Source organism: Benincasa hispida, chromosome 8, assembly GCF_009727055.1.
Source record: "Benincasa hispida cultivar B227 chromosome 8, ASM972705v1, whole genome shotgun sequence".
NCBI classification, from domain to species: domain Eukaryota; kingdom Viridiplantae; phylum Streptophyta; class Magnoliopsida; order Cucurbitales; family Cucurbitaceae; genus Benincasa; species Benincasa hispida.
In genome coordinates, this window is record NC_052356.1 from 46,242,673 (window position 1) to 46,267,946 (window position 25,274).

A 25,274-nucleotide genomic window follows, 5' to 3' on the forward strand; every position below is an offset into this window, starting at 1 on the left:
TGTTGAATCGTTGTGTCGAAGAAGCTATAGTTGTGTTAGAGAAGAAGACAACGTCCCTCTCGTCTCTCTCGCCCCCTTGGTTGTGTCTAGCTGCTCGTGTGGAATCATTGTGCCGGAGAAGCTATGGCTGTGCCGAAGAAGAAGAGAACACGACACCAGAGGAAAAGAAGAAAATGCGAAGAAGAAAGAATGAAAAGAAAAACGAAATACCAGGAACTCACTCTAAAAGAGAAGAAGAAGAGAGGAAGGGCAAATTCATAACTTCACGTGGTCATGATGTCAACAGAAAGTCAATTTCTATTATTTTAAAAAAGCAGGGTGTTTTTTTTGTTGGAGTTAGCATGCAATTAGCGGAAGCAAAAGCATGTTCATAAATTAAAATAGGGTTTGAAGATATACTATTCTCTTGACCTTAGATTGAATAGTGGGATTTAAAGTGAGCTTAAATTTTAGAGATTTTGAAGGAGAAGCCACTGGTTTTTTCTTCTCAAAATGGAAAACAGAATTTTCTTTTGTATGTCCCTCAATTTCAGCTAAATTAACTAACTTTTATTAGCTTGATTAGTGCAATCAAATTGCACAGCCAATTGACACCAAATCCACATCAAGTGAATGGAATTTAAGGTGGAATGATGATTGTCAAAAGATGGAGAAATCAAGTTAGGGTATTTTTCCCATTTTCAAATTTAAAAAATAACATTTTTAAAAAAATTTAAATTTAAATTTCTATAATTTAAATTAAATCAAAATTTGATTTTATAATTTTGAATTTTCATAAAATTCAAAATTTTAATTAATTTTTAATTAATCAATTAAACAATTAATTGATTAATATAAGTTAATATATAATATTAAATTATTTACACCATCAACTCCATAAATATGAATCTCTATTCTTGTAATTAATATTTAAATTGCATTTAAATATTATTAATTTCGTTTAATTTGATAATTAAACATATCAATTTCTCTTGTGAGCTACCTAATAGACCTACAGATCATGGGCTCCAACAATATGAGATTAACCGGTTAAACTCTTTAACTTAATTAACCAACATTTGTTTACTACTGGGTCACTCCATTAAAGCCTAATAGTTGCACTCCTCTCATTGTAGATATAATTGTGTCTACCCAATATAACCATAATTAGTAAGTCAACCCTTCATAGGTTGTTTGTAATAATGGCTAGGTCAAAAGTTGTTTTACCCTCGAGATTATATCTTGTTCTTTAAGTCCTACTAATTCTCTAATGAACAATTGGTTTGTGATCCAATCACTAAACCGAGTCCCTCTAGGGCCAATGAGAGGGTGGGACTCCTTGTTCAAGACTCGGAGTTAAAAAGAGAAGAACCTCTCTACTATCCCTAATAGCAGATAGGAATGAATTTCGTCTTGTACCTTATGCACTCAGTTTTACCCTCGAAATGGGAAGCTTATTGAGTAGGTGCTACTGAGCCAACTCTCACCCATGCAAATCTAAGGATAATCCTGAATAAACAAGAGTTCATAGTTAGTGCAGCATTAAGGTCAAGTTACCTAGGTCATCGCTTTGAAATAGCCAGTCGTAAACAGTAAACAACGTTATAAAGTAAGAGTGTTTTATTTCTTGGTTTGATCTTATACAAAGTCTTTGCATAAGATGCCCCCTACTCGCATGTCTCTAAATGAACGAATCAAAATCACTTCATTTGTAGCACTTTAAAACAATTGTAACATCTACAAAGTGGATGCATCCGATAGCGTCACCAGAATAAGGTACCCAACCTTATCCCTATACTATAAACCATTTTGATTATTTGCTCGAACTTGATCTACTCTTATGTCTTCATATAAAGTTCAAGTACTCGAGTAATAGTCATGGATCTTAGTTTATTGGATTTAGGTTATTTCTAAAAACAAATGAGCAATTCATGCATTCAATAACAACTTTGTTGAATCAAACTCTAAGAACATTCATATCGATTAACAAAATAAGTTTATTGTTTACCAACCACGAGTTTTAGGACATCAAACCCAACATTTTCAACTTGGGCTTCCAAAAGGACTCAACTATGTCATTTACTCATCAAACTTTGATAGAAAATTTGTTTGAATGACCCAAAATTTTGGCCCAAAATGCGACCCGAATTTTTTTTAAAAAAATGCCAAATGACCCTTTATTGATGTGAAAGTTCGAGTAAAATTACCAAAACAAACCCACGCACGTAGAAAAGTTCATCTTGTTCTCACTCTCGATGATAATCCATCCACCACAAAGCCACACACTACCGCAAAATGGGTCGCCTTCTTCCCCTCTCTTGCTCTCTCTTGCAGAGGAATGGAATGGATGTAGATTGTCGATTTCGACCAAATTTCGCTGAGGGATGGAACAGATGATGGTTGTTGAAACCATGGAACGAGGGCTATGCTCGGTCTCAAGCGAAAGGGCAGAAATAAAGGTCGCGTTGAAGCCATAGAAGAAAATAAAATTGCACCAGAGAAAAAGGAAAGAGAAAAAGAAAGGAAAATTTATAACTTCACTCATTTGTGACGTCAGCAGAAGGTCATTTGACCTTTTTTTAAAAAAACTGGGTCATTTGGCATTTTAAACCTTTAAAATAGGCTAGTTGTGCAATTTTCTAAACTTTCATATTATATATACAATAAGTTAGTTATTATATTTATATATATTTATATATTATATTTAATTTAATTTTGAATTAAATTAACTGAAATATGAAAATAACTCCATCCCTATTTTTATTCTCCCTCACTTGTGGTGTTGAGAGAGGTTATGGGAGATTGGTCTTTGGCTTGCATTTGACGCAAAAGGAGAAAGAAATTCTCTTTAGTTTATCTCTAAAGAAACTCATGAATAACACACAGAAGAAAAAGTTCCTTCTTGGAGATCGAAACGTTTGCGACCAGATCGAAGGACTATGCGAAGAATTTTGTCTTCAAGGATAAGTTTCTTTAGACTCCAAGCAGTAAATTTATTGATTATGCATAATTTGATTGATTTGAAAATTAGAATTCTGTAAAAAGTTAAAATTGAGATCGATCTCCTTTTCTTGCGAACCTTCACCGATTCTTTCAAATTCCTGGTATTATAGAAGGTCTAAAATGCTTGACCAAGCTTAAGGAAGAAGACGACCTACAAAGAGGACCTAATTTGAGGTGAATGAAGTAGTTTTGTACATCAACTTGTATACGTATTTGAATTGGCCAAAATATTGGGTTGTCAAATAAGGATATTTTTAATATATTGGTATTTGAATTGTTTGGACAGTGATTGTACTCGAACAATGTCACCCGGTGCAAGAAATTCAAGATCTTCTACCCCCAAGACAACAAAGTGTCAATGTAGAGTGAATAGTGGTGCTTGTGGCTTGTCATGTGCTCGCATGCCATCCAAGTGTTTAAACAGAGGTAGTAAAATGACCGAGGTGCGTTAATGCAACTTATTTAGTTAGGAATGTTGGAAATGCTACGGAAAATGATGAAACCAATGAGAGAGTCGCGACCTTGTTCTCATGGTGCATAATCTTAATGATATCGGAATCACGAGGATCAAGGGCATCAAGAGGATCAAGATGCATCATGAGAAACAAGGTCACGACTCTCCTAATCGAATGACCATACTTGAATGACTCTTTAGCTTTAGAGACATTTTTTCTAGCATTTGAACTGATCTCCCATTCACAAATGAGATACTCTCAATAATGCAAATGGAGGGAAGAAAGGGGGATTTGATCTGCTTCTAACCTTTATCTGCTTAATACCTGACAAAAAGAAAGAAAAAAGAAGACCAAATAAGGACATGTTCATAATTGAAAAAATTAGAATACCATATTCATTCCACAAATAGGAGGTTGATTGACATTACAAAACTGACAATAAGCCAAACCAAAAACAAATAAAAGCTGTATAAGTCGATGCTTCACTACAACAAAGGATCATTAATATTCTTTGCATCAGTTAGAAGCAAACTTGAATTCTTCTTACTCGTTCTTCTTCTTTTTCTTCTTTGCCTTCTCAGCGCTCAAATCTGTTCTCCCTCCCTCTTGTTCTTCGAGAGAGAGAGCAGAGAGCCGAGAGCGAGATTCAGATTGGTCAGTGCACGCAAGGATTTCGTTTGGTAATTTCATTAGAGTTGATTTCAACAAAGGGTTGAAAAAAAAAACCCTCATTTTCAAAATGTGGGGCAAATCTCCTTTTTACCTCTCAATATGGGTCCCGTGCAAAAATCCATGAAAACTTCTGCTTTTGGCTGGAGAATCTCCCGCTCAACGGAGAATTTGAAGAAAAAGAAGAAAAAGCTTGTCGATGAGAGAGAGAGAGAGGTAAAGATAGCTGGATTTCAGAAAAAGGAGAAGAAAACCATCAACAAACAAATCAAACCCTCATGTAAAAGCAGAACAACAAAATCAATTCAAAGTCACGAATTCAATCCAAATTCTTCAACAATACTCATCTGAATAAAGTAGTTCTAATCAGCTCCTTAAACCGACACCAAATTCTTCTCCATCCACAAGCAAGGTATCATTTCCCCTAAATCAGATCTCTCCTCCTTCAAACTCAATTCTCACTCACTCACTCACTCACTCCTCCATCTCCTTCAACAATGTCAAGAACATCTCTCCTAATTCCTCTCTCCCTCTCTCTCATCCTCTCGTCTCTTCCACCATTCAGTTCCACCACCAACATCCACTCCGACGCCTGCCGCTCCTTCTGCGGAAACATCACCATCGACTATCCCTTCGCTCTCCAATACGGTTGCGGCCATCCCGGCTACCGCGATCTTCTGTATTGTATGAACGATGTTCTAATGTTCCACATCCGATCCGGATCCTACAGAGTATTAGACATCGATTACGCTTACGAAGCCCTAACTCTCCACGATCCTCACATGTCGACCTGCGATACCATCGTCCTCGGCGGTCGAGGCAATGGCTTCGACATCGAGGAGTGGCGGTCGCCGTACCTGAATCCGACGGCCGATAACGCCTTTCTCCTTATCGGTTGCTCCGCCCAATCGCCGCTCTTCCAAGGGTTCCCAAATAAGCATCTGGTTTGCAGAAACATTTCGGGAATGGGTTGTGAGGAGTATTACGACTGTCCGGCTTGGGATTTATTGGGCCACAGAAGACCGGGCCGGGTTTATGGGTCCGGTCCACCAGAGTGCTGTGCGGTTCCTTTTGGGTCTATTAAGGCTATAAATCTCACGAAGCTTCAGTGTGAAGGGTATAGTAGTGCCTATAATTTGGCCCCGTTGAGGATTAATGGGCCTGATGAATGGGCCTATGGAATTCGTGTGAAATATTCAGTTCAAGCAAATGAAGACTTTTGTCGAGCGTGCCAAGCCACTGGTGGCACGTGCGGGTATGGTACGGATAGTGTTAGACAGGTGTGTATGTGTGGGAGCTCCAATTCTACCTCCACTTGTGATTTTGGTAAGTTGGGACTGATTTCAGAACATTATTATTATTTCTATCAAACTATAAATTTGGTTATATAATCATATAGTCCCATAAAATATCACAAATAATTCTTATGATTTATAAATTTCTCATAAATATTTTCATTTTATCATATTCTAAGAGCTAAATTTTAATTATAAATCGTAAGGACTAAATTCTAAATTTTTTCTAAATCTTATGAATCAAATTTGTAATTTAACTTTTTTTTCATTTTTCATTTCTACGTTTTGGGAAGTTTTGGGAAATTTAGGGTACATCGTATTGACTAAATTTTATTTTATTTTTCTAAATTATAAGAATCAAATTTGTAATTTAACATTTTTTTATTTCTAGACTTTGAGAAATTTAATGTGGTTTTTTTATCAAATAAAAATAAAATAAAGTTTCAATCCACGGTTAATTCATAGCTTAAACTTAAATAAGTGTACCATTTTAACTTTAAGTCTAAATGTTACTTTTATTTTCTATAATAAAGTTTTTTTAGTTGGTAATACTAAAAAAAATGAGTAGCCGTTTCCTAATTTTGATAACCTTATTATTATTTTATTGTAAATTTTTTTGTTGAAAACTAAGGGTGTTCAAAAAACTCGGTAACCCGACCAATCTGGACTATCCAATCCAAACCGCAAGGGTTGGATTGGGTTAAAAAAATATTAAATTCGGGTTGGGTCAAAGGGTTACCCCATTTCGGGGTCGGGTCGGGTCGACCCGACCCGAATATATATATAAGTAACAAAAAAACAGTCAAATTAAAAAAAAAAAAACCGATGACCCAATCTGGCCCAACCCAAAAATTTTGGGTTGGGTTGACCCTAAAAAAAAACTAATAGGATTCATTATTAGCCAATATGAATTTTTGAGTTGGTCCACAAAAATCTTTCAAATCCAATCCAAATTATCTACATCCTATTGAAAACATCAAAATTTCCCCTAATTTTCATAAACACAAACATGATTTTTATAATATAGAATATATAAACAAATATCTAAAGTCAAACTAAACAATATAGTTTTAATAACGGTTTTTTAGACAAAATTAGTAATGGTAGTATGCTCATCCTAATCATGTCACAGAATCTATCATTTCAAAACATCTTATTATCGGGAGTTTTTGGTTTTTAAATGTAAAATGGGGATAATAAAATATATGAAATAGAGGAATATTAGGCGATTTTGTATGATTATAATAATTATTATTTTCAAGATTTCGATAAAAAAAAAAAAAAAAAAAAATTTAAAAGAATTTTACTCCTTTCATTATATAAGTTTGAACTTTTATCAGTCTATGCAACCTTTGATTTTATCAAATTATGCAACCTTTGAATTTTACTTCTTTCATTTTATAACTATTACAACTTTAACTTTAAATTTCATAAAATGTTTTAATTTTTAGTTGCTATAATGAGTTTTTTTTATTTTTATTTTTATTTTTTTAACTGTCTTAAGTATTCTAGCTGTATTTTGTTTTTCCATCTTGTAGAGGTTTCCTTGAAAAAATCATTTTTTTTCCCTAATTTTCATAAACAAAAATAGGATTCTTATAATATAAAATAGATAAAGGAAAATTATTTCAAATGATAAAACTGTTGAAAACATTTATAAGCTATAACAAAATTTTAAAACTATCAATAGATATTGATAACATGGATATAAGTGTATCTATCAACATCTATAATTGATAATTCTAAAATTTTGTTATATTTTGTAAATATTTTGATTCATTTTTCTATATTTGAAAACAATCCATAAATAAACAATTAAAAAAAATCAAATAAAGAAACATAGATCTATTAATCATTTAAAATGTAAAATCGAGAGAATAATAAATATGAAATGACTATCTAATTTTTGTTTTATGTTTTCGAATGAATGAGTACATGATCGACGATTAATGTGAATTCTCTTCCTTTAAAACTATTTTTCAAATTTTATAATTTACATAAACATTTTTATAATTTCAATGTATCTAAATTATGAATTTGAAGATTTGAAATTCATGACTAGATAAAAAAGATAAGAATGTTAATAATTATAGTATTTCATTGCAGCTAGATTCAATTCATCTTTTAATTAAAATATGTATTAAATAATGTATTATAAATTATATGAAACTAATAACAATTTTATAATTTTTTTAACATAAAACAAATTCATAAATTTATGAATATATATCCAACCTAATATTTAACCTATCATATATTCATCCTAATATTTAGTATATAACTGCAATTAATTTTATAATTTATAAATACATTCACAAATCTAGCTTTCTAAATTTACTTCAAAATACATATCTAAAAAATATGAAAGGTAATTAATGCTTTCCTTGAATTTATTACTTTCAGATTTATGTTTTAGATTACTTACTAAAGATGCCATTTATTACCATTTTAACTTTTGGGGACAGTACTTTACAACACCCAAAATTATGCTTTTCGGTACCAATATTCCATAAACTCAATTTCATTACGGGGAGCATAGCTTAATTGGCGTAGTGTTCATATTATCAACTTCGTGGTTTGAAATTCGATTCCCTCATCCCACACTTTAATTACAATATCTTTTAAAATATATATATATAAATTTAATTTCATTATTTAAGCTAGAAATTACGCAATTTTCACGTTTCATAGTACCAAATAATTGAGTTACTAAAAAGGATATAATAATTGGGATACAAAATTCAATATAATTGATGTCTCAAAAGTCAATATAATTGATGCTTTTAGATTCTAAATCCTATGACGTGTTAGGCGTGGGTTTAGCTATAATTAGAGATATATAGATATTTTAATTATAATAAACTTTTATTTTTTAGTTATTTTATTATTATTATCATCGTTGTTATTAGCTTTTGGGACTAAATATACTAAACTATATATGTACATGTAATTTGCAGTTATGAGCACGTTACCAAGGAGGATGACATCATGGACAATAATCAAGGCCATCTTAGCAGGTAAAAATATATGGTTGTTAAATAATTTATCTATTTTTTTTTTCTTTTTTTCAATGAATTAATTCACAAATTTAGTATTTAAACTTTTAAGATTTATGTATATTTTCTCTATTATATTTTAAAACTGTAGTCAAATATTTAATATCTAATAACTTCATAAACTTTCAATTTTATTTCTTATAAAACTCAATAATTATTTTTGATCTCTCAAATATAAATTTAATATTATATTTGGTAAAATTTTAAATTTTCAATTTCGTGTATAGTAAATATGATTTTTTTTAATAAATTTAAACGTTTTGAGATTAATTTATAATTTCTAGTATTTGAAGACTAAAAGATACCAAATTAAAAGTTTAAGAACTAAACATGTAATTTTACGTTTTTTATTATACAAAGAATGACAATAAAAGAAAAAAATGAAGCATTTTATTTATTTTTTATTTTTTATTAATAAAAAAAACGAAGATCGAATTTTCACTTAATGTGTATATTAATACCGTTATTACTATTTTTCTAGGAATAATAAGTTGCGAATCATATTTAATTTATGGAATTCAGCATTAAGCAAACAGTAAATATAATTCAACGTATACATCATTTAGTTTTAATTAAGTACTTGCATTCAAAGTAAAAAGTAAATGAGAGAGGAAAACAGAAAATCAACAATTTTGTAAGGTCATGGTCCATGGAATATCCATCATTTATGAGAAAACAGTATATCAAATCTCGTACCAAACAAGGTATCAAAAAGGGGATTCAAATGACCCTTAAAGAGTAAAAATAGAAAATTACCAAACTACACCGCTGCACGGACAAGACAAGTATAAATGTATATAACAATCTATTATTCTTTTTGTTCGTTTATTTAAATCGATGCATAATCTATATTATTATTATTATTTTGAGAGTTTTTGTTTTGTTTTTTTTATAATATGTGGAGTGGAAGAATCATATCTCTAATTTTGATATCGATAAAATAAATTTATGTTAATTGAAATATGTCATGTTATTTATATTGTTATCTTGAATTTTGAATAATTGATTTGTTTGTAAATATAATTATAGGAAGCTGGATGCTGATGTTGTAGACTGAGAAGAACAACTACGAAATATTGCTTGTAGCCAAGCCAAAGAAACTTCTTTGTGCTAAGTTAATTTCCATGGGGCTGAATATCAATACGTACACGTGTACGATGGGAAAATATTTATGAATTTTGAGCAATTTTATAGATTTAATGGGGGCAGGAATGGAATATCATAAAATTTTGTTTTTGTTTTTGTTCTGTTTTCTTTTTTGTGTTTTATGTTTTGTTTTGTTCGTTTGTTTTTCTTTTTGAGATAGAATATTAGGTTGCTGGGAGAAAATTGAGTGGTTTTTGTATCAATTTTCATGAATTTGAATTACATTGAAAATTTAGAAAAGCAAGATTGATGATATCATGATCTGAGTAGAGTGATAGAATTTGAAAGTTCATACTCCCATCATTGTTTTAAAATTTGGTTACCGATGTACTTTAGGTTATGTGGCAACCATTTTGTTTTTTAAAATTAAGTCTAGATATATATATATATTTATTTATTATCTATCTTTTATCAATAGTTTAAAAAACTAAGCCATAATTTTATTTATTATCTATCTTCTGCTTTTCTTGGCTTCCTCCGCTCGCATGACGCGTTAGAGGAGTTTTATGGGACACATTGGTTTAGGAGACTTTACTTCGTTTTGGCTTGCCCTCACGAATGTCATGCGAGCATCTAACTACGGCTAAGTGCCTGTTCCAACTTTAACTCATGCCACTTTGAGGTTTTTTCTTTTAGAGTAATGACAGAGGAGTTGCGTTTAACATTTTTCTATTTTGTTCCCTTTCTTTTTGATGTATTCGGTTAATGCGTCTCAACTAGGATTTCCCTCATCCCCAAATTTGGAGATGAGCTAAATCCTCATTGCTAAAAGAGAAATAAAATTTTGAAAAGGCTTTGAGAGTTCCGAAAGGAGTTTTGACTTAGAGCTTGCATGCGTTAGAAAGAAAACATGTAGTCTTTTTAGAGAAGTTCAGGCTTTGTTGATTTTCGTAACGCCTACTCTATACTTATAGATTTCATATTGTTGATATCATTGAAGTGAGGCAAAGCAAAAAACTAGAAAATAGCTAAAGAACAAAAAAAAAAATATGTTAAGGTCAAACGCAAGGAAAAAAATGATAGAAAATTTTCATTCATTTTCATAGGATAACATGAAATAAACAAACAAGTCAAACAAATACAAAAGATCATCAAATAATTCAAAATACAAAATAACCAATACCCCAAAACTTTATTGTGCTGGCGCGTCATCCCTGTGTTCTTCTTCATCTATAAAGCGCAAAGGGTTTCTAAGATGAGCAGGTAGTGGAGGCAGGGCAAACATTCCGACCAAGACCTGATTAATGTACTGCGTTGTATAAACAAATTGGTCTTGCATTCTTCTTGTTTGCTGCCTTAAGTAATCCCTTAAAACCCTATTTTGTTGTTGAAGACCTTCAATGGATGCGACCAATGGTCTGAGTTGATCACTGATGAAAGTTTTCAACTCCTCAATGTCAGTGTTGCGTTGAGGTGGTGCTGGCTCTTCACTTCTTTCAACTGGGTCTTCAAAATTTACTGCGTTACTCGACCCTAACCTAGTTGGTTCAAAAATGATTGGAGAAGGCACAAAAGTGGGAATTGGAATTGGTGAGGGCGAATAAAGAGGACAAGGGATGTCTTGATCTATATCAGTTGGCTTTTGGTGCGTCGGATCAAAACTCCCTTCTCGCGGGGCCACTGGTGAGTTTTGGAGAGTGAGGTTTAGGTTTGACCACGTTTCTTCATCCGTAAGTGCAAGCTCTGCTTCATAATCTTCATTCTCTGAAGCTTCATCGCTGTGTTCAATTATCTGGATGCGACTTCTTTTGGGGGCGCGTTTGGATGATCGAGGTCTGGCTGCCACTTCTTTACGAGGTAGGGCAGGCTAATGCGGCAAACCGCAAAGCAAACTCCTGATTAACTTGATGTCCATCAGACCGCCGATCTTCTCATAATCATCCCCCAGAGGGATGCCCCCGCATTCACACAGTGTGCAGATCAGCCATGGAAAATAAAGTTGTCCTCGTAGTTTGGTCTTGATGGCTTTGATCTGATCCCTTATTATTCTTCCTACATATAAAGGGATGCACTGTACGATACAGTAGATAGCCAAGACGCGTTCTTTTGACAATGTCTCATCATGCGTTGTAGGCATGATGCTTCTCTTAAGAAGATAATACCATAGATTCGCATTTGGCTTCAAGTTCCTGGTAGCTAGCATCTTTGCTCCATTTTTTAACGTTTGCCATTTGCTTCCAGGCTTGGCTATCACTCTTAACGCATCTTCAACTTGGCTCGGCGTTGGTTGTTCCAAGATGTGGTTGCCTTCTGCGTCCGGATTACTCCTGATGTTGAACACTTCATTGATCTTATCGGCTGAGAAGCGCACCAATACCCCATCAACAAATGCTGTATTTTTCTCCATGTCGAACTCACTGCTGTAAAACTGGTGGACAAGGTTGGGCCAAATTCTTGTGTGTCCAACACATAGCTGATTCCAACCCATTTATTCTATGGTTTCAGTTATGTATGCTGGTAATGGGTGGCGTTCAGGAAAGAAGCCCTTTTTTGCAAGAATATCACTGAACTGACGCTTCCTTCCTGTTGTCTTTTTAGGTAACGCGTCGGTTACATTGTACTTGCCCGCCGCATGTGCCTTGGCTTCCCACGCCAACTCTCTCAATTCATTCTCCAATTCTCTTTGGAGAGCTGACTTTCTTCGCCCTTGCCTTGCAGGCTAATAATGTTCCAATTCCTTCTCTAACGCATTGTGCCTTGAGCAGCTTCCACGCGTTGCATCCTCAGAACCGGATGTTGGCTGCTCTTCTTCCTCCTCCAAAATTAATTTTCTCTTTCTCGTCATTCTCTTTCCTTTTGAGGGCCCTTCATTCGCGTTAGTTTGGCGAGATTGCGACGCATCTGGGCCAACTTCCCTTTCTTCTTCTTCTTCTAACTCCGCTTCGAGCATCATTGCATAGCGCTCCACTTCATCCATTTTTAGTGATGCATTGGGTGGGTCAGAACGCATCATTTTCTCTTCTTTTTGGCCTTGATTCAGACTTACCAAGATAGCTCCAAACACTTATTGCTCATCCCTTCGAGCCAATTCTGCTAGTTCTTCGAGGTTTCGCTCTGACGTAGGACTGTCAAAGCTGGCCTTGGTGGAGTGAATGGTGGGGTGCCGGATGGGGTATGCGGACTTAGGGGATGAGATGGTGATGGGTGAACGTAGCGGTTGGCTGGACGCGTCTGCTTCAACTGGGTAGATGGTGGCTAAGGGTTGAATTGACAGTAGATGAGGTGGACGCACGGCTGGTGATGGTGCGTTATGGAGGTAGGCTGGGATGGGGTCATGCGTCGCACCCATCGGAGTGATATTCGGAATAAATTGTGGTAGAGCGGGCTTGGTATACGGTTTCTTGGCAACCTTGGATGATGAAGGACGCTGCCTTGTTTTGAAGGGGTTTTAGGTTTTTGGTTTTGGGGTGGTTTTGGGCTGTTGGGTGGTCTTAGAAGAAGGGTTTGTGGTGGCTTTGGTGGGGTTCGACCGAGACGGTCGCTGGGAGGTGGATGATGCCCCGCAGTGCAGAGGTTTAATAGGGACGGTGCTTTTTGCGGTATGTCTAGGGCTTGGGGGAGGCGATGTTGAAACATACCAGGAAGAGAAACAGGTTAGCGGCGAGACGTCTCCAAAGCTCATTGATTGATTCTGGCTATCGTACGCTGAAGACATCTTTGTTGAAGAGTGACCGGAGAAATGCTTGAGCGAACGACAGTGAAGGGAACGATGGATGCTAAGGCTTTTTCTTTCTTTTCTTTTCTTTTTTCACAGAGAACTCGAGGGCAATGGAAGAAGAAGAAAATGAAGGGTCTCGATTTTTATAGGCTGGAGAGAGAGAGAGGGGTGATGTCAAGCGGCGCCTGACGTCCGCATTTAATGCAAAGTCGAAGGGACGTGTATTGGGTTTCCAAGCACTCGAGTGCTTTACATTTTCAAGACGTGTCCTTTCAACTCATGCATTAGACTTAAATCTAATGCGTCCGTTTATTCCCATCCCGATTATACACAACTTTTTTTTAATTAAAAAAATAAGTAATTCTCTAACTACGAAGGCAATAACATTTAGCAATCAATCTTAAAACGCAAAGATAAGCAAACAAAGTAAATTCAAACACATTGATAAAATACAAAATGAAAAAGGAATGAGGAAAGAGGAAGCATCCCTGGAATATGTGTCGATGTGAACACAGGGATGCTTCGACGTGAGCCTCAGTTGGCTTCGCGTAGTATGAGAGATGAATTTTGACGTTCTATGCCATCTTCAAAGTAAGGCTTCACTCTTTACCCATTTACTTTGAACACATTTGTGCCATCCTCCCGCATTAATTCTACTACTCCGTGGGGAAAGATTGTTTTGATAATGAATGGTCCTGACCACTTTGACTTTAACTTTCCTAGGATCAAACGCAATCGTGAATTGAATAATAAAACTTTTTGGCCAACAACAAACTCTTTCTTACTAATGCGTTGGTCATGCCAACATTTTGTCTTCTCTTTGTAGAGCTTGTTGTTCTTGTATGCATTCAACTGCCATTCCTCAAGCTCATTGAGCTGAAGTTTGCATTGATCGCCCGCGGCGTCCAAGTTTAAATTTAGCTTCTTTATTGTCCATAATGCTTTGTGCTTCAACTCTAGGGGTAAGTGACAAGCTTTTCCAAATACTAAAGAGTATAGAGACATACCTATGAGGTATTGTAGGCAGTCCTGTAGGCCTAGAGTGCTTCATCTAGCCTCTGTGCCCAGTCTTTCCGCGATGCGTTAACAACTTTCTCCAGTATATATTTTATTTCCCGATTTGATACCTCAGCTTGATCGTTCGTTTGTGGGTAGTATGCGGTAGCGATCTTGAGCCTAACATTATATTTGGCAAGTAATTTAGAAATGATATGATTAATGAAATGCGTACCTTCGTCACTTATCAGGGCTCTTGGCATTCCAAAGCGCGTGAAAATGTTCCTGGTAAGAAACTTAGAAACAGTCGATGCATCATTTCTGGCACAAGCTACTGCTTCTACCCACTTTGATATATAGTCTACTGCAAGCAAGATATATTGTTGACCGCAGGACAGGGGAAAATGTCCCATGAAATCAATGCCCCAGACATCAAATAATTCAACATCAAGAATATTGTTCAAGGGCATTGCGTCCCTTGATGAGATATTCCCGGTGCGTTGGCAAGGGTCACACTTACGAACATATTCCCTCGCGTCTTTGAAGAGGGTGAGCCTGAAGTATCCACTTTGAAGGATCTTCGCAGCGGTTCTTTGCCCACCAAAATACCCCCATAAGGAGAGTCATGACACTCAGCCAGGATGCGTCGTGTCTCTTCCTCCGGAACGCATCGACGCATGATGGAGTCGGGGCCTTGTTTACAAAGAAACGATTCATCCCAAAAATAAAATTTACTATCATGTACTAACCGTTTCTTTTACTGAGAGTTGAAGTTCCTAGGGAATTGCTTGGTAGTTAAGTAATTAACTATGTCTGCGTACCAAGGTTCCCTGTCTTCAACTCTGAACAAGCTTTCATCAGGAAATGAATCTTTGATTTCATTTTCTTGATCTTGTATTTCTTGATTTTCTAATCTGGACAGGTGGCCAGCCACCTGATTCTTAGTCCCCTTTCTGTCCTGAATATCAATGTTAAATTTCTGTAATAGCAGCACCCATCTTATTAATCTTGGTTTCACGTCCTTTTTACTCATCAGGAACTTTATGGCTGAGTGATCTGTGTAGATGGTTGCTGACACACCAATTAAATAATATCTAAATTTCCGTGGTTGTGTAGTGTTCCTGAGAATCATTCAGTGTCTTGGACGGGTAAAAGATGGGATGTATCAAATTTCCTTTCTTCTGCCCCAACTTGGTACCTATTGCAACATCACTCGCGTCGCACATGAGAATAAAACGTTGCGTCCAATTCGGTGCTATTACTACCGGAGCTGTAGTCAACGCATATTTCAATGTTTCAAATGCGTTGCAGCAGTTGTCATTGAAATCGTAGGGTCGATTTGCTTCTAGTAATGCGCTCAGAGGTCGCGTAATTTGAGAAAATCCTCTAACGAACCTTCGATAGAAGCCAACATGTCCTAGAAAACTTCGTAGAGCTTTCACATTTAATGGTGGTGGAAGTTTAGCTATGACATCTATCTTGGCTTCATCAACTACCAACCCAGCTTTAGATACTTTGTGGCCTAAGACAATGCCTTCAGTCACCATGAAGTGACATTTTTCCCAATTCAGCACAAGATTTGTTACCTCGCATCGAGCGAGGATGACCTCCAAGTTATCTAAGCATGATTGGAATGAGTCTTCAAAGACTGAAAAATCGTCCATGAAAACTTCAACGATCTTTTCCAAAAAGTCAGAGAAAATTGCCATCATACACCTTTGGAATGTTCTAGGTGCGTTGCATAGCCCAAAGGGCATGTGTCTGAACGCAAATTTTCCAAAGGGATAAGTGAATGTTGTATTTTTTTGATCTTCTGGGTCAATCAAAATCTTGTTATAACCAGAGTATCCATCAAGGAAACAATAAAATTTTTTTCCAGCCAGTCTGTCAAGCATTTGGTTGATGAAAGGAAGGGGGAAGTGGTCTTTCTTGGTTGTCGCGTTGAGCTTCCTATAGTCCATACAGATGCACCAGCCCGTGATAGTCCTCGAAGGAATGAGCTCATTATTTCTATTGACTATCACTGTTGTTCCCCCTTTCTTGGGAACGCATTGGACTGGGCTTACCCAGCTGCTATCGGATATAGGATAGATGACTCCTGCGTCCAACCATTTTAAGATTTCTTTCTTGACCACTTCCTTCATTATGGGATTCAGCCTTTGTTGAGGCTCGATTGATCCCGACTTCCCTTCTTCCAGCCTAATTTTATGCATGCAATAAGATGGACTGATGCCACGGATGTCCGCTAGCGTCCAACCTATTGCACGCATGTGCTTTTGCAGCATCTGCAAAAGAGAATGTTCGTTAGGCTCCGTAAGATTCGTGGAAATAATTACAGGTAAAGTTTTATTTGTTCCAAGGAAGGTGTATTTAAGGTGACTAGGTAACGGTTTCAACTCAAGTTCTGGTGATTCCTCTAGTGATGGATGCATTGGTTTCATCCGCTGCTTACTCAGATTTGGCGGCTCTGGTTCTTTTATGTTTTCCTCCAACGCGAGGACCTCGCACACTTGGGTCACTTCTTCTTCAGGCAACTCTATTCTGTTCAGTTGACAATCTTCACTATCCGGGAACTTTAATGCGTTTAACACATTAAACTTCACCTCTTGAATGTCTACGCGCATAGTCAATTCTCCCTTATGCACGTATGTTAAAACTTTCCTAGTGGCTAGAAAGGGGCATCCAAGAATAATTGGTATATCCCTGTCTGCTTCATAGTCCAAAATGATAAAATCCGCTGGGAATATGAAGTTATCAACTTTTACCAGAACGTCTTCAATCTTTCCTTCAGGGTACTTGATTGTTCTGTCAGCGAGTTGAAGAGTAACAGAAGTTAGTTGTGCTTTAGCTATTCCCAATTTCTTAAAAATTGAGAGCAGCATGAGGTTAATGCTTGCTCCCAAACCGCTCAACGCATGTCTTACATCCAACCCTCCTATCGAGCACGGGACTGTGAAGCTCCCAGGGTCTTTCTGTTTCTTGGGTAGTCTGTTGCTTACTAACGCATTGCACTCCTGCGTTACCGCAATTACCTCTGTCTCGCTGACTCTTCTTTTCTTTGTCAAAATATCCTTAAAAAATTTGACATATTTTGGCAATTGATCCAAATCCTCTATAAATGGATATTGATATGCAATTGCCTTAGGATTTTAAGAAAATGCTTAAATTGTTGTTCATCATTCTTCTTCATCAAGTGTCTAGGGAATGGTGCGTTTAGCGCACCGCAAGTTTTCCCGCGTTAGACGTGCTTAGCTCTGAATGGCTTGTTGTTTTAGGCGTTATTTCTTCTTGATCTTCTAATGCCATTGAACGTGTGTTGTGTTCTTTTGAAGGACTGTTGTTTCTTGGATTCATGGTTCTTTCTTCAAGAGCTTTGCCACTTCCCAATGTCACTGCGTGACATTGCTCCTTTCCATTGTTATTCCCAAGTGTTTTAGTGTTGCTAGGCAAAACTCTAGGCTGTCTATTCTTCAACTCACTCGCTATCTGCCCCACCTGTATCTCCATGTTTCTGACAGACAACACCTGGTTTTTTAGCAACGCGTCATTCTGGGCTATGCACTCCTTTAATAGGTTTTCAAGCGGAGATGCTGAGCTCGACGCCTGACCTCCTCTATTAAAGAACTGTTGGTGTGGCTGATGTGTTGGTTGGAATGCAGGCGGCGGTCCTTGCCTTTGCTGCTGGTTCGCCCCTGGGTGGTGCTCCTGTTGATTTCCTGTCCAAGAAAAATTTAGATGGTTCCTCCATCCGTGATTATATGTATTTGAAAATGGGTTGTTTTTAATGAAGCATATTGATTGCGGGTTTTGTGGGCAATCAGCGTAGGAATGGGGATCTCCACAGCCCACACAGCTAACCATGGGCTGCACGAACGTTTCTACCCGATTCATCTGAGTTGATGTGTTTCCTAATGATATGTTCTGCAAAAGGTTGGTCATAGTAGCCACTTGTGCAGAGAGTGTGACTATTGCGTTGGAATCGATAGAATTAACATTTTGAGATCTCCTTTTCCTGTTAGCTCTTGCGTCAGACGTATTGTCCACCCATTCCATGTTGTGCTTAGCAATGCGGTCTAATATCTCCTTAGCTTCAGTATAGGATTTATCCATAATTCCACCAGTTGCAGCTGCGTCGACTGCTATCTGCAATGCTCTATTCAATCCACCATAAAAGGTCTCCATCGGGATAGTTAGTGGTAATCCATGGTTCGGGCAATTTTTGACCAATCCCTTAAAACGCTCCCATGTGGCGCTTAGGGTTTCAGCTTCTTCTTGCTCAAAGTTCATGATCTCTTGATGCCTCCTTGCGTTGTGGTAGGTGAGAAGTATTTTCGCATGAATTTCTCCAGCAACTTCTCACAGGTTGTGATTTCACCAGGCTCTAGTGAGCTTACCCCTTGCTTTGCGTCATCACGCAAAGAATAGGGGAACAAAGATAGCTTGATTGCTTCTGGGGTGATTCCAGGAATCATGAATGAGTTACACGTTTCCAGGAAACATTTCATGTGGGCGTGGAGATCTTCTCCACGACTACCCCAAATTGTCCAGCAGTTTGGAGCAATTGAAGCATTACAGATTTCATCTCGAATCTCGTCCCATCTAGCGTTGGGTATATGATTCCTGGTGAGAAATCATATAATATAGGAGACACGTACTATTGTTCACCATTAGGATCGAATTTTGTGCAGCGTGAGCCAGTTGTTGAGCTAAGTTCTGATTTGCCTATTCGTCCGCCATTTCTTGTTGCCTGTTCTATTGTCTAAGAAGTTGTTGCTTCAACCTTCGACGACGATTAGATCGATTTCTATGTCGGAAGGTCCTTTCAATCTCGGGGTTGTATATAAGTTAAGGAGTGCTCTCCCTGCTCATAAACGTTTACAAGCTTCGGTTTAGCTCGTAATACTCCCTCGGCTGAAGTGTTCCTACAAAAAATACAAACAAAATTTTTGGTTAGTTTTGTTTCTGAATCCTCGGCAATGGCGCCAGTAGTTTTCAAAATTTGTTTTTGTGTTTGAAACTTGGCTAATAATTAAACCATTCTATCCAATTAATATGCAAATCATGGTAAGAAATGATGAGAAAATAGACTAATTTTAAAAGGCAAAAAACAAAAAATAAACCAAAAGGTTACCAAACGAGACCTTAAATTCTGTTTTATTTAGTCTCTCTAATTTTAATAAATTTTAAATAGCCCTTCAAACTTATTATTTTTTTTTATCGAAGTTGATTAAATAATAATAATAATAGGAATTTTTATGCACAAAAAAGCCTAATGTAAATATACTTTCATAATTTATTTTAAGATTTATTGAAAATACATAGACCAAACATAAACAATGAAAGTAAATGGATCAAATTGTAACAAAATCCAAAGTACAGGGATTAAAATAATATTTTGACCTTAAAACTCTATAAAGAAATGAAATTCTTATTTGAACTTTGTTATTTGTTTAAAAAATACATTTAGTTTTACCTTTACTTATTAACTTCCATGGTTATTTCAAAATTACCAGTAAGGAAAAACTTCTTTAGAATTTCAAATGGAAACAGAGAAATAAGAAGCGTGTGGTGACAATTTAAGATTGATCTAAATTTTAATTCAAGGTGATCACATTATTTCAAATGAGTGGCAGACCCAAAATTTTTGTTCGAGGACTTTGTTTAGAGTTTCTGAAAAAAAAATAAAACATTTAACTTTATGTTTACTAGATTTATGGAGTTTATACTTTCAATCCAACTCCTTATTTTTTTTAAACAATATGTAAGTAAGGGAACGGAACCTTTAACTTTGAGATCGATAGTACAAGTTCTGTGTCGGTTTAACTAAATTATTGATTTTGAGATTAAAGGTTCGATGGTACAAATATAGCTCAACCGATATAAGAATTGTATTAAGTTACTGATCTCAAACTTTTTCACTAAAATTGAATCTAACTCTCGAGGTCGATACAAGTTTTCTCAACTAAATTAATGACAACATACGAAAGAAACTTTGGTGCTTCATACAACAAAAATTGAAACCAACGAGGAACAACAGCATTCAGTTAAAAGGAGAAAAAAATAAAAATAAAAATACCTGTCTTCACCGAATATTACCATAAAAAAAAAGGGACCGATGAAGGGAAAACCAGCACGGGGAGTGGGGCCGAGCGGCAACTTCGGAGCCGATCCTTGTAACGACACAACCTTCGTGTCTTGAAAAAAATCGTCGTCCCGTAGAATTCAGGGCCAAAGCTTTGCATCGATTTCCATTACCAATGGCGTTTTCTTCTCGTCTATCTCCGATTTCGTTGCCTTCTTCTTTCACTTCCCATTCTGAAGCAGCTTCTCTGTGTTTTACCACCTTCGATTGTCTAAGTCCTCAAAAAAGGCGAAGCTGTACCAAGTTTCGGGGTTTGAATTTCCATCTTCCGCCTTCGATTTCTGCTTCAAGTACGGTGGCCACCGGTGCTGTGTCACCGGCAGCAGTTGCAAATTCGAGTGGGCCAGTTACTTCATTCAGTAATGTAATTGGTTTAATTAGTTTTGCTCCATTTTTATTTCCTGTATATCTTCCCCGTTTGAGAGTTTGTGTCTTTTTTGTTTCTCAAATTGTTCTCTCGCTTTGAATGTTGACTTCAACAGTTGATTGAATCTCTGATTAATCGCGTGGATTTGTCGGAGGATGAAGCGGAGGGTTCTCTTGAGTATCTTCTTAACGATGCCAGCGAGGCTTCAATTAGTGCTTTCCTTGTGTTGCTCAGAGCCAAAGGAGAGACTTATGAAGAAGTAAGTCCGTCATTTAAACTATTTTCTGAATTTGTGTTGGTCATTGTTTCAAAGAATGAAAATATAGTCAAGACATTGTGAATCATCGACATATTTGAAATACTTTGTGTTTGTGCTACACTGCTATTTGTTACAATAAAGAATAAAGATGTAGTTCAGGATAAAATTAGGAAGAACAGCAGAGTAATTTCTATGGTCAGCTAGATGTTTTCTTTTTTCTTTTTCCCGATTATGGAAAAAGACTCGTTTGTTTGAACCTTTCATCGTGAATGTTAAGACCCAACCCCATTTATTGTGTATGCCATGTGCTTGATAAAAGGTCATAAGAATAAAAACATTACAAACATTAATGAATGATTGAAGATAGAGATGAACATCAAGGGAGGAATTATTTGAAAGCACGTTTATGATTAAGCAGATTGTGGGACTTGCGAGGGCGATGATCAAGCACAGTGTGAAGGTGGATGGCTTATTTGATGCCATTGACATTGTTGGAACAGGTGGTGATGGAGCAAACACAGTAAACATCTCAACTGGTGCTTCAGTACTTGCTGCAGCATGTGGCACAAAGGTTGCAAAGGTGAGAAAAAAGATTTTTCTGGTGTACCTTCAACGCTATAATTTTTTGAAACATATTTGAAAGACTATGAACTAAGTGGAGATGACAGTAACCAAGTGCATGTATTGCAGCAAGGGAACCGTTCGAGTTCTTCAGCATGTGGAAGTGCTGATGTCTTAGAGGCATTGGGGGTAGTTATTGATTTGGGACCTGAGGTTAGAGCCTTGCTAACTTGGTTTTGAGTATTTTACTCATAGAATGTGGTTCTTGTTTGTTGACTAGACTAAATAGATGCTTCTACCATAATATGTTAATGTTGACATCACAAGGACGCCAATAAACTGACAGGGCTGTACTTCATTGATATTGGTTTACCACATGTAAATTGGAATCAATAAAGATGTTATTAAACATGCATCTGTTGGCCCTGGGCGTCATATTCATTCCATTCTTTTCACTGATTGCCACATAAGTCTTTATAAGTACCATATATCATATGACACAAATATTGATGAACAGTAGTATGCAAGAATTCTCATAAACCTGTGTGGATTCAAGATTTAAGATTGTCATACTTTTGTGAGAAAATAATTTATATTCATGCCAATAATTCATTTCTTGATCTCTTGAAACAGGGAGTTGCCAAGTGTGTTGATGAAGTTGGAATTGGCTTCATGATGTCTCCCAAATACCATCCTGCAATGAAGATTGTCAGTCCTGTCAGGAAGAAGCTAAAAGTAAAAACTGCATTTAACATACTCGGCCCTATGCTTAATCCGGCTAGAGTCCCCTTCGCTGTTGTTGGTGTATATTCTGAGAACTTGGTAAGGTTTTTATTTCTTTTTTGGTCTCCTTGAGCTGAAGTTTATAATTTCATTCTCCCGTTCTCACAGAAAGGGGTGCATTTATTATTTTCATTATACATGCATTCTTAATTTGAATGAAGCATCATGTTGCTGGATGGTTGTTGATATTAATGCAATTGGCTTTCCGTCAATAGGGATATTCAAAAAACCCGAGGATTCGAAAAAACCAATCAATCCAACCTAACCCATGCAGTTTGGGTTGGGTTGGGTTCAAATAAATGAAAATTTTGTGGGTTGGGTTGGTTCATGGGTTCACCTAAAATAATCCGAACCAACCCAAACTTATTGTTAATTTTAATCTATATACATATATTTTATCTTATGATACAATTATATATACATATATTTATTTAAGTTTTTTTGGGATAATTTATTATCTAATAACTCCTAAAAATAGTTTTTTAGCACTTTGGAAAGAAAAATTTATTATATAAATTAAAATTATGTTTAAATCTTAATTCAATATATGAAAATAATTAAATTAAATTTTTTTCGTATTAACATCTTACTTCTTTTTAGAACATAAATTTAAATAAATAATCCGATTAACTCGAACCAACCCAACCCAAATGTTTCATGGTTGAGTTGGGTTGGGTTCATTTTTTAATAAGGGTTATTTGGGTTGAAGAAATTAATAAACCAAACAATTGGGTTAGGTCTAAAAAGTTGTTCAACCCAACCCAACCCAACTCACGAACACCCCTATCCGTCATTACTTTTGAATTAGGAGCCTTAATAATTGTTATTTAGCTGGTAATAAACGTAATCTACAACATAGTTAATGACCAGTTATTTTAAGGAAGCCATTATATTTACTCCATACAAATTTGATCTGCTTCCCTGTGTCGAGTAGCTGACTAAAAGCTACTGTAAGGCTTAGACCAGATGTTTCAATCAATTTACTTCTTGACGCAAAAACATCTCATTTATTGTATTTAATTCATCAACTTTGATTTTGATTGGATTGTGCGGATGTATTCAATTAAGGAATAATATTTTTACTTGCAGGCTTTTTTTTTTTTGAGAAAGTTTGTAGTTCCCTCGAGTTATTTTTCTGTGATGCATATGGTTTTTCGTTAAAAGCCTTGGCACTATCATCTTTTGGTTGGCTATCTTTCCTAATTTCATCTATTAGCACATTGTTCATCATACTATTCTGTGGATAGGTCTCCAAAATGGCTAAAGCACTGCAACTATTTGGCATGAAAAGAGCATTAGTAGTTCACTCTGAGGGTCTGGATGAGATGAGCCCTCTTGGTGGGATTTGCTTTTCAGATTCACTGCTCTTTCCATGTTGATGCTTTAAACACACCTCCCGTCTTACTATTATGCATGTGTATACAGGACCAGGATTTATTCTTGATGTAACACCCGAAAAGATTGAAAAGGTTGCATTTGATCCATGTAAGAATCTTTTGAGTATATGTTGAATTCATCATAGTACGGTGATCATCAATTAGAAAAGTCCATCTAAAATCTTTAAAACTGTGAAATAGTGGATTTTGGCATCCCTCGCTGCACCCTAGATGATCTTCGAGGGGGAGGCCCCGATTATAATGCCGAGGTGATGAAGCGTATATTATCCGGAGAAAAGGGGCATATTGCAAATGCACTTGTGAGTTAATCTTGTTATAAAGTATTTTCCCGTTGAAAATATATGCTGATTTACCACAATATACAGATCCTGAATGCTGCTGCTGCTCTTCTGGTTAACTGCCGAGTAACCACCTTGGCCGAGGGAATTGAGTTGGCTCGGGAAACTCAACAGTCTGGAAAAGCCATGAAGACCCTTGATTTGTGGATAGAACTCTCCAATGTAAGTAGTAGTGTTTACTTCTCAATTTCCATCCGTTTAGTAGCATGCTCATTCCCAGTTTTGAATGATTGCAGAAGCTAAAAGAAGTATATGCCTAGGAGCTCTTAAACTTGAGCTGCTGAGTAAGATTAAGAAGACTGAGAACTTCCCTTTTTTGAATATTGTTTCAAGATGATAATCCGGCCTTTATCAACTGCATTCGACAGTTTGAGTTGACCATCTTTTTGTGATCAAATCAAACAGTTAACTATTTAAATAAAATACATTATCTTTTCTCCTTACTAAGGTGCAGTTGAGGGCGACAGAACTTGAACGAGTCCACTGAGCTAGCACTGGAGTACTGACCATTAACCATGGTGGAGTACGTAGACAATCCTTGTCATAATGTTTGTAATAAAGCTGTTTAAGTTTTATTTTTGGACATTGAGGAGTTTAAGATTGTTATGTCTCGTTTTCATTATGAATAATAAAAATCTTTATACTTAATTGAACCACATACCCATTAATACAAAATTATACATAAAATGTTAAGTCAAGCTCCTTTTGGTGATTGAATTACATAAGAAGCCACGTTATGTATACGGTGTTTCATCATTATTACTAATCAATTCATCAATACATTTTGTACCTAGATGAGTCGTTGTAAACATGAGCTATTTATTTCTGAACTTTTGTTAGGTTAGTTAGTGTAATTGAGAAAGACAAAGGTCAATAGCTCGATTCTTAATTAGAACTAGAACATAGTTTCTTAAAAACACCTACAAAATGAACAAATTTCAAGAATTCCCGGTGCCATTTTGATCCAAGATAATTTTTTTGTTATCATAGTTTTCATATATGCATAAATAAATGTTATTGATTATATTCAAAACTAAATCTCTATGACTCTATCTCTACCCTTTAGACGACAAACTTAAAGTTACAACATTTGACACTTAGACTGTTATAGTTCAAATTCATGAACTCAAACAAATTACTCGTGTCTTTAACCACCTGATCAGCCCTCAT

At 36.0% G+C, this 25,274-nt stretch overlaps 2 protein-coding genes, 1 long non-coding RNA gene and 1 other non-coding gene across 4 annotated transcripts; 3 read left to right on the plus strand and 1 right to left on the minus strand.

The window, feature by feature from the left end:
- Positions 1–3,215: 3,215 nt before the first annotated feature.
- On the minus strand, positions 3,216–4,336 carry LOC120083897. Its single transcript, XR_005483582.1, has 2 exons — positions 4,201–4,336; positions 3,216–3,761 (listed from the first exon to the last, which is right to left on the minus strand). It is a non-coding gene; the product is annotated as an uncharacterized LOC120083897 (long non-coding RNA).
- A 239-nt stretch (positions 4,337–4,575) lies between these two features.
- Positions 4,576–9,851, plus strand: LOC120083896. Its single transcript, XM_039039806.1, has 3 exons — positions 4,576–5,432; positions 8,359–8,418; positions 9,487–9,851. Exons 1-3 carry the CDS (start codon positions 4,604–4,606, stop codon positions 9,507–9,509), a joined length of 912 nt encoding a protein of 303 aa, XP_038895734.1. The 5' UTR covers positions 4,576–4,603; the 3' UTR covers positions 9,510–9,851.
- An 8,604-nt stretch (positions 9,852–18,455) lies between these two features.
- LOC120084348 lies at positions 18,456–18,558 on the plus strand. The gene has a single exon (XR_005483707.1). It is a non-coding gene; the product is annotated as a small nucleolar RNA R71 (small nucleolar RNA).
- A 1,777-nt stretch (positions 18,559–20,335) lies between these two features.
- LOC120082864 (anthranilate phosphoribosyltransferase, chloroplastic) lies at positions 20,336–24,762 on the plus strand. Its single transcript, XM_039038219.1, has 10 exons — positions 20,336–20,763; positions 20,882–21,025; positions 21,444–21,605; positions 21,716–21,799; positions 22,220–22,408; positions 23,617–23,707; positions 23,795–23,854; positions 23,947–24,065; positions 24,132–24,266; positions 24,341–24,762. Exons 1-10 carry the CDS (start codon positions 20,515–20,517, stop codon positions 24,362–24,364), a joined length of 1,257 nt encoding a protein of 418 aa, XP_038894147.1. The 5' UTR covers positions 20,336–20,514; the 3' UTR covers positions 24,365–24,762.
- The last annotated feature ends 512 nt before the right edge of the window (positions 24,763–25,274 follow it).